At 33.2% G+C, this 13,312-nt stretch overlaps 1 protein-coding gene across 7 annotated transcripts in view; it reads left to right on the forward strand.

Moving 5' to 3' along the window:
* Nucleotides 1-13,312, forward strand: part of PDLIM5 (PDZ and LIM domain 5) — a 350,516-nt gene that overhangs the window by 87,403 nt on the left and 249,801 nt on the right. For all 7 annotated transcript variants that reach the window (XM_053703441.1, XM_053703442.1, XM_053703443.1 and 4 more), the window contains one exon: nucleotides 10,749-10,900. In XM_053703441.1, coding sequence (XP_053559416.1) covers nucleotides 10,749-10,900 — 152 coding nt within the window. The remainder of the gene's footprint in view (nucleotides 1-10,748; nucleotides 10,901-13,312) is intronic.

Here is a 13,312-nt window from a genome sequence, read left to right on the forward strand (position 1 = left end):
ATTTACAATTTTTGAGTCACCAGATCCTACTGAGCATGTGCAAGAATTCACAGACTATACGTATATGCATTTGTGATTGGCTGATTGCTATCACATGGTACAAGGGGAGTGGAAATATACATAACTTTGAAATTTGTTATAAAAAAATCTACTACTCATTTGAAGTTCAGACTAAGTGCTATTGCATTGTCTTGCTATCTTGCATTTGTTGATTATGCAAATCTAATGTGTTGACTGGTCCTTTAAAGCTGTTAAGCACAGACACAAGACTTATCTACAAGGCTGATTTCCAATTATTACACTATTATTATTATGATTGTTGTTATTATTATCATTATTATGAGTAGTAGTACTGCAATATTAATTGTTAGTAGTAGTATTACATATTATTACTATGATGATTTATGTGTTTACATCCTCAGTGGCACTGTACACATCAGATAGGTTGGTGTTAGTTGGCCTATGTCCAGCTCAGGAGCTACATAACATTGTGGCTAATAAATAATTTTGTGGGGGTTAAACCAGTGTTAATTTCGTCGACTAAAACTAGACTAAAATGACTATAAAACTAAAAAAATTCTAATGACTAAAATACGACTAAAACTAAAATGACATTTTAGTCAAAAGACTATGACTAAAACTAAATCAAAATGACATTTTAGTCAAAAGACTATGACTAAAACTAAATCAAAATTTGCTGACAAAAACATTTTATGCAAGTTGTTATAATCAATCCATATTCAATTACTGCTCTTTTGTAAAATTTACGAAACTTCATTTTATTAAATTTTAAGATAAAGACATGTTATATACCACAACAGTTAAATCTGTTAAATCTGTATTGCATGTTCAAACCTTAATACCATAAAAGAAAACAGGTTAATAAACCTTTACTCCAGGAGTTTATAATAAGTTTGGAAGTTCTAGAGTAGTGCTAATATTGTTGCCGAAACGTTTTTGAATCTGTGAACAATCAATTGATTCTTCCTATAGAAATAAGCATAAACCACGAATATGGGTTTAAGTTATGCTGTGTCTGTGCTAGCTGCAGAAACTTTTTGTTGTATTGAGTTTCTTGATATTTGTTTTAATTATTAACAGAGAACTGTTAAAGTTTTTATATTGGGTAATATGTTCAATACAGCCAATACAGTTTTGTTTTTTTTATATTTTAAAGTTGCACTTCTGTTTGTTTATGAAACTTGGTTTTATTTAATTGTAAGTTTAATAAAGATGTTACATATCACAACTGCTAAATCTGTATTTGTATTGCATGTTTAAACCTTAATACCATAAATATTAACAGGTGTTATGTTTACTCCTGGAGTATATAATCAGTTTGCAAATGATAGAGAAATGCTTAAATAATGCATTACACTTTAACTAAACCCCTTAGATTTTAGTTGACTAAAATCTACTGGAGATTTAGTCGACTAAAATGTATTTGAGATTCAGTCGACTAAAACTAGACTAAAACTAAAACAATTCAGATGACTAAAATACGACTAAAACTAAAATGGCATTTTAGTCAAAAGACTAAAACTAAGACTAAATTGAAACTTGCCGTCAAAATTAACACTGGGTTAAACTTAGCTATCAAGGGGACACTAACATGATCCAACAAATTAGAGCATTTTATTACAATATTGTGGCCCTTTTAAATGGACACTAAAACCAAAATAAGCTTTTATAACTTGGAAAGATCATGCACGTTTAAGAAACTTTCTATTTTACATCCATTATAAAATTATTTTTAAATCACATTTTGAGACACCAGCTCCTACTGAGCATGTGCGCAAGCTCACAGGGTATATGTATACTAGTCTGTGGTTTGCTGATGGCTGTCACATGAAAACGGGGGGGGGGGGGTGGTAAACAGGGAAAATAAATGCATTTTGAAAAAAATCTGCTGCTTATTTGAACTTGAGTAAGTGCTATTGCATTGTCCTTTTATTATGCTCTTTTTAATTATACAATTCTACTATATTTAGTGGTCCTTTCTTAGATTATTGCTACCTTTTTAAAGTGAAGGTCAATTATCATGAGAAATTGTCAGTTTTTTTAAAAAAACTATTAAAAACAAGGGCACTTTCATTCATGAAAATTGACATTTCAGCTGTTTTAAAAAAAATATACTTGCCTTTTCTTCTTGAAGCCACTCCAGTGCTTCACCAGCCCGTCGCAAGCCTCTTCATACGTCAGCAATGACGATTCCAGCATCCTCCAATCACGGCTTCCCCCCCTGGGGTAATCATTGCCTGAGTCAACGCTGTGATTGGAGGAAGCCGGTTTTGTCATTGCTGTGTAAGTAAACCAGGAAGAAGCAGGTGGGGCATCGTTTCAGAACGGCGATCCGGCGTTTCAGAAGAACAAGGTAAGTATTTTTAAAATACGGTGCTATGTCAATTTTCATGAATGAAAGTGCCCCTGTCTGTTTTTAATATTTTTTTTTTTTTTTTTTAAAACGGGCACTTTCACATGAAAATTGACTTTCACTTTAAAAATAGATGCAATCTCATAGGCAGAGCTGTTGCCTTGAATTAATCCAGCATATCCATTTACTTTATAATTGCTCTTTTCCTTCTCTTTTCTCATGACAGTGCATGCACATCTGCCATAATATTTTCATATTAATATATGGTAACATAGCTTATCATATATTTATACATAATCAGTATAACTATCCATCCTGTAGACATCCTTCTCAATTTCTTGTATTTTTGCTAAACCCTTTATACAATTAAATCATTGAGAGGTTTGAAATAAGTGTAAGCAAATAGAAACATGCACCCTTTTTCCATACTTCACTAAAATGATTTTGATGGAGTAGTCTGTTTTTCTAACATACCCAAATGTTCTTGAAGTCAGTCCAATGACGTGCATTAAAAGTCACTGATTTTGAACTACAACTAGGTTTTTTCCTAGGAGTAGAAATAAATGCTTTCATGAAAGTTTACAAAAAATGTAGATTACTGTACTGATGCATGTGGCAGAAGATTAATTGCATGTTATTAAACGCTGTCCATAATTCAACCCTCTTCTGACTCATTTTTTAAAGATCTAGGGAGCAATATTCATGTCTATTTATATGGTAGTCCAAGAAAACATGCTTCATTTGCCAAAATACCATATGGTTCCAGGTTTGGACTAATAGTGTCTTCCCATAACATAACTTGGATACATTTGCAGTATGCATTTTTTTTTTTTTTTTAGTCTTCTTTTATTGTTTTTGAGTATAAAGGCTTAAGGGGACAGTAATTTTTAAAAAATAAATGTTAACTTATTAAGAGAGCATGCAATTTAAAAAATTTTTAATTTTACTTATGTTATGTTTTGCACTTTGTTCCTTTAGTATCCTTTGTTGAATAGAATATGTGCACATATATGCTTCTGATTTGCTCATCTAATTCAGAGTAGTTCCTTCAACAAAGGATACCAGGAAGCACATTTGGTAGAAGTACATTTGAAAATGATTTGAAACTGTATGTTTTATCTGACTCGTGAAAGAAAAAAATTTGGATTCCATGTCTATTTAAATCCATTGCTGTGACAATAGGGTATAAAGGGACAGTCTAGTCAAAATTCTGATGATTCACGCTGTGACTCAAGGATGCTAACTAAAAATGGTTGTCAAACACATTTAAAAGCAATGCCTACTCTCATTCTCAACAATTGAAACACACATGGGTAAATTAATGCATATTATTGTGCTAACTATTCTAATACAGAAAGTTGAAGACTCTTAAGTATAGTTTGTTAATTAAAGTTATATAATACACGTGGCTGAAATTTTATTGACACACCATTTCTTTTCCTTTGAGAAAGTCTTCTATCTACAAAGACCTTGGGCAGCCATGGGGGCCAGATTTGTCCCTTTGCATGGGCAAGAAACTAACTTTCTGTTTCTGTAACATTCACTAAACTGCAAACCAGCTCATGTTGATCTAGAAGGTTTATGACATGAAGCTATAAATGCCTTCCTGTAGAGACACCTGCCCACTTGTGGGGCTGTTACAGGAAGTAATGGACCCTGTACAAGTTAAATTAAAAAAAAAGAAAGAGGTAAAATCCTTTCAAATGTTTAATACATATTTCAGTGATTTCTATTAAAGGGGCAGTAGAGTCAAAATTAAACTTAAAGGGACAGTCAAGTCCAAAAAAAGCCTTTCGTTTTTCAAATAGGGCATGTAATTTTAAACAACTTTCCAATTTACTTCTATTTTAAATTTTCTTCTCATTGTATCCTTTGTTAAAGAGTAATCCTAGATGAGCTTGGGAGCGTGCACGTGCTTTAAAGTGCCATAACACATGTTGAGATTTGTGCATATCCTAAAAGGGCTAATTAAGTAAAGATTGCATAAAAAAAATTGTTTAAAAATTGTTGGCAACTATTTTAAAATAATTTGTAAAAATACTTAAATAACCATGCTGTCTGGGGCACTGTGCTCCACCCCCCTTATCAGTGTTTAGACACAGGCATTGCATTTCAACTGAGTTAACAGCTTCTAGCCATGCTCCAGCAGATAATCCCTATGCATTTTTGTATTCTACCAAAGCACAATAGATATAGATACAGCCATAAAGGGAATTGTGTGGGGGGAGTTAAGAGCTGTACAATTCAGAAACTTAAAAGAAAGGGTTAATGGCAAGTAATTAAAGTACATATTATTATATTTTGTCTCTATCCCAACTTGTTTTATGTCCCTTTTTAAAGGAACATTAAACGCTAAATAAATGTTAGATAGAATGATGCATTCAAAGAAAAGATTAGTTTGAGAATAACATGTAGGTGTAGTTTTTAAAGATTCATTAGTTGTTTAAATATTGACAAAAAAAAGTGTAAAGCTTTAGTGTCTATAAAACAATGGGAGCTGTAAATGTTGTAACTTAGGTTACCTTCTCTGCTGTGGCCAATTAGGAAGAGTTAAAAATAGGTCACTAGAGTGTGCAGCCAATGGCTGTGTGGAATACAACAGTGTTCTGCTCTTCCATTTCTAACAGGTACTGAAAAGCTTACAATTTCAGAATGGAATGATAGGAAAAGGGGACAAAATAAATAAAGTATATTGCAGAGGTTTATATATATATATATATATATATATATATATATATATATATATATATATATATATATATATAATCATTTTATATTACCATCTCAAGTTGTTTAATGCCCCTTTAAGTTCTGACAGCAGTATTTGCAATGCTATACAGTTACACTGCTCCCATAGACTGCTTTAGACATGTGCACATTCCTAAGCTCCTGTCAACCTACATAGGTTTAGTCTTCAACAAAGAATACCAAAAGAACAAAACAAATTTGATAATAGAGCATGCAATTTAAAAACAATTTTCCAATTTGCTTCTGATTCATGAAAGTTTTAATTTTTTTTAGTAACCTTTTTAAGTATATTAGTGCTCTTCTTTACAACAATGAAACATTGTTTCTGTATGTTTTATATCCCTTTAACTGGCAAAACTTCCTGTTCTTTCAGTATGTTTTATATCACTGTAACTGGCAAAACTGCCTGTAGATAAAGATGTGTAGATGTATACTTAAATTCTCAAGCAAATAAACTGACTATGATCCAGCAAACCTACTAATGTCTCATATGAAAATAAAGTAGCAGGCCAAAACAAACTTTTTTTTTTTTTTTCCCTTCTAACAATTGTTTCTGTTGAACTTGCTAAGCAGCACAATTTGCTGAAGGATACTGACCTTATTTTATGTCATTGAGTTCTCATACTGTGCTGGCAGCAGGTTTGTTATATGGTGTTGTATATAGCAGCAGTTTTGTTTTACTCCACTACAGGTTTTATAAAATGTACCCTCAAATATGGAAATGCTTCAGTTTGCTTTGCACCACCTGTGTTTTGGTTTGGTTTACAAAGAGGTGTCACATGATTTGCACAGAACAGTTTAGCTTTATTTATTATGTAGTGTGATACTGCAGACTTTTTTTTTATTATTTATTTATGCTAACTATGCCTTAAATATTCAATATTTCTCTTGCAATTTAGTTTTTATTTGGTTGCTAAAACAAGTAATTGGATTTCTGATGGTAGTATACATACATATACAATAGCAATATAAAAATGCTAAATGAAAATACAAATACATTGTATTAGTGCTCTGTTACTTGCATATAATGGTGTTTAACTATGTGTTGACCCGTTTTGCAAGGCGTAAAGTCAGCAGCAGAGCAATACATTACTAGGACCTAGCTGGACACATCTGGTGTACCAATCACAAAAGGCATATGTGTATATCCGCCAATCACAAACTAGTTCACAGTACTGCATTGCTGTCCCTGAACCTAATAATATAGTCCAACCAAGTTTGCCAAGAGAAAGAGAATTTCTAATTATCAGAACTTGGAATCAACTCTGCTGACTTCTCAAAGTTAACTATGTATCTTGCCCCAATTTGCTTTATTAGATAACAATTGCAAAACAATTCACTTTTTATACTAACTTTATGACTAGCCTTGTCCGAAGACTAAAGCCTCAAATTGGCTCCTCCAAATAAATTAAATGGTGACTGGAGTTTAGCTATTAAAAAATAACTGCAGTAAAAAAAAAAGTTAATTTGTTTTTAAGACTTGGCTGATATGTTATTCTTTAGCAATACAACAGAAATGTCTTGTCAAATCTCCCTTTAAAGGGACATACATTCATAATTTCTTAATCTTTTCTTTAAAATATCACAGGTTTTGAATTGTGTGTGTGTGTGTGTGTGTGTGTGTATATGTATGTGTGTATATGTATGTATGAGATATATATATATATATATATATATATATATATATCTGATGCACCAGAGGATTCAGCTGTTTTGTTCTTATTAGAGCTCTTCAGTAGTGATGTCGCGAACAGTTCTGCCGCGAATAGTTTGCAGCGAACATAGCATGTTCGCGTTCGCAGCGGACAGCGAACATATGCGATGTTCGATCCGCCTCCTATTCGTCATCATTGAGTAAACTTAGACCCTGTAGCTCACAGTCACAAGACACATTCCAGCCAATCAGCAGCAGACACTCCCTCCCAGACCCTCCCACCTCCTGGACAGCATGCATTTTAGATTCATTCGGAGCCTGCATTCTTAGTGAGAGGAGGGACAGTGTAGCTGCTGTTGATTTAATAGGGAAATCGATAGCTAGGCTAGTGTATTCAGTGTCCACTACAGTCCTTAAGGACTCATCTAATCTCTGCTGTAAGGACAGCACCCCAAAAAAAGCCCTTTTTAGGACTAGAACATCAGTCTACTTTTTTTTTTTTCCTGTGTAATCTAATTGCAGCCTGCCTGCCTGCCTGCCAGCTCAGGCTCACAGCGTATACTGTGCCCACTTGCCCAGTGCCACCACTTATATCTGGTGTAACAGTAGTGTACATTTAAAAAAAAAAAACAACTTTTTTTAATTTGAAATAATAGCAGTCATTTTCCTTCACACGTGTGCGTTTGAGGTCCTGCCAGGGCACAGTGTGACACCAGTGCAAGTAATATCTGCTAAAAAAAGTAGTGTACATTTAAAATAAAAAACTTTTTTTTAATTTGAAATAATAGCAGTCATTTTCCTTCACACGTGTGCGTTTGAGGTCCTGCCCGGGCACAGTGTGACACCAGTGCAAGTCATATCTGCTAAAACAGTAGTGTACATTTAAAAAAAAACAACAACCTTTTTTTAATTTGAAATAATAGCAGTCAGTTTCCTTCACACGTGTGCATTTCAGGTCCTGCCAGGTCACAGTGTCACACCAGTGCAAGTCATATCTGCTAAAACAGTAGTGTACATTTAAAAAAAAAAAACTTTTTTTAATTTGAAATAATAGCAGTCAGTTTCAGGTCCTGCCAGGGCACAGTGTGACACCAGTTCAAGTCATCATATCTGCTAAAACAGTAGTGTACATTTAAAAAAAAAAAAAAAAAACTTTTTTATTGTGAAATAATAGCAGTCAGTTTCCCTTACACGTGTGCGCTCCAGGTCCTGCCAGGGCACAGTGTCACACCAGTGCAAGTCATATCTACTAAAACAGTAGTGTACATACATTTAAAAAAAAAAAAAAACTTTTTTTACTGTGAAATAATAGCAGTCAGTTTCCCTCACACGTGTGCGTTCCAGGTCCTGCCAGGGCACAGTGTCACACCAGTGCAAGTCATATCTGCTAAAACAGTAAGGTACATTTAAAAAAAAAAACCCTTACACTACCTGATCGATACAACATCATACCTGATGTTTTAAAGCACGTTATTCCAAACAATTTAGGAATGTTAGGTGATTTATGCCCTTTATGGATTAAAACCAGACTCTGCATCAACTATGTAATTTTCCATGGGAGTTTGCCATGGATCCCCCTCCGGCATACCACCGTCCAGGTGTTAGTCCCCTTGAAACAACTTTTCCATCACTTTTGTGGCCAGAAAGAGTCCCTGTGGGTTTTAAAATTCGCCTGCCTATTGAAGTCTATGGCGGTTTGCCCGGTTCGCAAACTTTTGCGGAAGTTTGCGTTCGCCGTTCGCGTCATCACTACTCTTCAACAGAAGATAGGTTTTGATTGCTACTGCCCTGGAATGAGCTTTACTTAGCAGCAATCAAAACCTATCTTCTGCTGAAAAGTTCTAAGAGTCTCAGAACTGAAATGGCACACTGTGGACTTCTCAAGGCAAACCCTGCAATATATTCTTCCCTAATTAGCTTTACTAGATAAAAACCACCAGAGCAATGCACTTTATGCTAACAGAATGTTGCTTGCTAGGCCTGTTGTCTACATACTCATACCCAGATGAGCACATCCAAATAAAGCAAGTGTTGGCTACTGAAAAACATTGCAGCAGACAAGATGTCTGTTATGTTATTCTATAGCAAGACCACAGAAACGTCTTGTTGTTACAAGGTGTTTTTGTTCCTTTTTAAGTTTTTCTGTAGTGCAACAATATTTTACCATGTTTGAAAATAAGGGGTCACCGTTTCTTCACAGAAACTGTAGTTGATTCATGGAATATACTTCCAATAGAGGTTGTAATAACAAAACCTATTATCTATCATCGTCATTACAGAACAATTTTCCCTTGTATTCCACCACAGCATTGTTTCGTTAATTGTATCAGACCAAATTGTAAAGCACCTCTCTGCTTGAGCACTGAGGATTCACTCAGGCAACCAAAGCAGAGTGCTCCTTAAAGGGGCATTATACCCATATATTTCCTGTTCCATTTAAAAAAGGGCATTTCAAAGTGTATTATTGCATTTTAATGTTGCTGCAACAAGTTCCTAAAGCTTTTGAGAACAAAGTAAAAAACAGTGATGAAAAGACATCTTAAATAGACTACATGCTGAAACTCGCCACGTGCTTTTCAGTGTGAGAAAATATGATTGCTATAATGTGTGGGAGGCCAATTGTAAAATCCTTGTTCTTATTGTCCATTTGGAGGTGATTCAACCCTTTCACTTTACTTCATTTCACACCCCTGTGTTGTCATCTGTTTGTGCTTCAGTGCATATAAAGGGACAGAAGAGGCTTTCATGATTCAAATAGAGCATTCCATTTTAAAATACATTTTCAAGAGTATTTCTAATTTTGCTTTGTTCCCTTGTTATACTTAGTTTAAAACCATACCTAGGTATGTTCAGGAGCACTACTGCTCTACTGGGAGCTAGCTGCTGACTGGTGACTGCACATTTATGCATTTTGTCATTGGCACCTAGCTCCCAATAGTGCATTTCTGCCACTTTAACAAAGGATACCAAGAGAATGAAGGAAATTGGATAATATTTAATTGGAAAGTTGCATATAATTGGGTCCCTTTAAACATCTGTTTGTATTTCCCCCCCTCTCTGTAAGTTTCCTTGTGACTTTGTTTCATATGCACATGACTGTATCACTTTGTCTCATAAGCCACAGTGATCACATGAGAGCTACCTGGGCATGTGATGCCCCCGCACTTAATAATTCTGACTGAATCCCAAAATAAACATTTTGGGTTTCATGTCCTTTTAAAAGAGATTACACAACATTTATTGTTTGATAAAGGAACAATATATTCAGAGCATGCATTTTAAATACATTTGGAATTCTTTTAGCATTTTTTTTTCTTTGCTCTCTTGGTAGCCTTTGTTGAAGTATAAAGTAGGCTCATAGGCACTCAGGAGTATGTACATGTCTATGGCAGCAGTGCCTGTAACTATGTTTGTAGCAGTGTTGTACAAAGTTTTGAATTTTCTGACCCTTTACATGATGCCAAAGACAAATGGCGATCCGCTGGCTTATTCACTGAAATGTCACTTTTTCGGTTTAAACATACAAGAATTTTATAAATCCGCTTAATGCTAATTCGTTAGTGAATAAGGTTGTATTATAGAAATTATAGTTTTAATGTTGAATCACAATTCTAGTTTTCATATTTTGTTTCTCATTTTAAAGTCTCAAGGAAGTTACATGGTTGCTTGCACTGCGCACCTTACCAATCCGCACCCTGTTAAACTCGGAACCTTTATGTCACCACAATTAACATTGCAGAGTCTTTTGTAAAAGTATGTCCCCCGGTATACTTTTGTCTTCTATGTCTCTCTATGCAAATAACTGATTTTAGAAAAATGTCTGACATGCTAAATGTTATGTTATGCATGTGAGGAATTCCTGGCATTCTCTTATTTATATTGTATGCTGTCACTGGATGTTGTGCTGTTTTTGTGCTTTAAGGTTTGTTTTTTAGTTTTGAGCTTTAACACAATTCTCTTTTTATTGAACAGTTGAATGATGGGGGGAAAGCAGCGCAAGCCAACATAGGTATTGGTGACTTGGTCCTTACCATTGACGGTATTAGCACTGATGGAATGACGCATTTGGAAGCTCAGAACAAGATCAAGGCATGCTCTGGTTCCCTAAGATTAACACTACAAAAGTAAGTATTTGCTTAGACAAACTCTTGTATCTCTTTTTCAGGTTGTACATATCGGCTCTAAGATCCTTATCTTTCAGTAAAATGAGAGATCTGATTTTGTACTTTTATATTTTTTAGACTGTGTATGAGAGACTGTAAACTATCCCTGATGGTTTATTTAAAATTAAACCAAACCAAACCAAAACAAAAAAACAACTCTGTCCCACTTTTAACAACACTGGTATATATATATATATATATATATATATATATATATATATATATATATATATATATATATATATATATATATATATATATATATATATATATATATATATGTGTGTATATATATATGTATATATATGTGTGTATATATATATGTATATATATGTATATATATGTGTATATATATATATATGTGTATATATATATATATGTGTATATATATATATATATATATATATATATATATATATATATATATATGTATATATGTGTGTGTATATGTATGTATATATATATGTATATATATATATATATATATATATATGTGTATATGTATATATATATATATGTATATATATATATATATATATATATATATATATGTATATATGTGTGTATATATATGTATATATGTGTGTATATGTATATATATATATATATATATATATATATATGTGTGTGTGTATATATATATATATATATATATATATATATATATATGTATATATGTGTATATATGTATATATGTGTGTATATGTGTATATATATATATATATATGTATATATATATATATGTATATATGTGTGTATATGTATATATATATAAATAAAAAGAAGAAAAAAAAGACAAACAAAAGGAACTCTTATATATTGCGTGTGATCAAGAAAATGTAGGAGTGAATATTGAATGATGGAACGTGGTTATTTGTGCAATATGAGAATGGGAAATGTTCCCACCAATATATGCTCTGACATGCCTTCATAGTAAATAGTATTGCTATGTAATCTCTACAGCTATATACCTATATTCACAACCTCTGAGTATACAATCTGTTTTCTTAGAAACTGTGGTGCCACTGCCTACTGATATACAAAAGTGAACATAACCTCTGAATTGCCCCTTTTTAGTATATTTCTATACATCTGCAATCATAAGAATTTAATTTTGAAGGATGTTGCCAAGTTTACCAGAGCTCCAACTACCAAAGTTAATGACACATCTATGTTTAGAATTGTGTGCTAAGTCTGCGTAAAATGAAGAAATAAATGACATAGTACATGTATTTAGTTCTTGGCATGGTGCATTCAGTATACCTGCTGTGCAGAACTCTAAAAAACAGCTTTATGGAATCAGGAGTAACACTATTGTTCTAAATACATTTTTCCCAACCACAAGGGGAAATATTCGGCTTAATTCAACAACATGGCAGTTTGCCGAACTGTGAACAACCTATTTAATAATATGGTGCAAATAAATGTAACCCTTTTAATACAGTGTATAAAACATAGGAGTAGGTTGCAGCTATCATTTAGTTTTTGGAGACCAGACATAGTTATTATTAATTTTATCATTTTTATTGCAACTGCTGTGGCTCAGATGTCGGGAACATTCTGTACAGCAACTGGAAAGCATGAAATTAGTCTGATTTAGATTTTATATTTTAAAGTGCAGCAACAGGAAGTTTTTCAATAAATTAGTCAAGTGGACGAAAGAAAAGCATGTAGTAATTTTAATTGGTGCCTTAACTCTTTGTTGGGTAAACAGACCTTCTAAAATGTTCTCAAAATGGTATATTGGGAATAAAACAATCTTGATGGAAATGGCCTTACCTTATAATTCTTACAATTGTTTTGAAATATATTTGATACTTGATGTATTCCCTTTGATTCTGATTTTAGTGGATAAAATGAGAGAAATTGAGGCACATCTTGTGAGAGTTGAATGCTGTGGTAGGTGTGCCCTCTTATGTTATCCTAGGACCGTACATAAAGGATTTTATGGATCTCTTGGATTAATAAATTTGACTGAATGTTTATATCATCTATTAAGGTATAAGACTTATTGGTCATTATCATACTTAATTCTGTAATAATGGTTTTCATTTAGCATAGTAAAATATCCAGTCCCCCTCCTCGGAGGGACTGGAGATCTGGAGTGTATACTGTAGTTATCCTGAGATATGTGCAGCAATGAGTCTCAAATTATTATGCTATAGCTATAGTTTTTATGTCCCTAAATAAATACACACCCTTGCAATCTTCTGTTATAAACTTATTTTTAAAACTTAAAGGACCAGTAGTTTTACATAATTAATAAATGCATAGCATAGTTAAAGGACAACACAAAAGCACTTTTTTTTTTTTTTAAATGTCATTTGATTTCCACATCCCTTGTATAGTATAACAGTCATCAGTGAATCAGAC

The sequence above is a fragment of the Bombina bombina genome, chromosome 2, assembly GCF_027579735.1.
Source record: "Bombina bombina isolate aBomBom1 chromosome 2, aBomBom1.pri, whole genome shotgun sequence".
NCBI classification, from domain to species: Eukaryota; Metazoa; Chordata; class Amphibia; order Anura; family Bombinatoridae; genus Bombina; species Bombina bombina.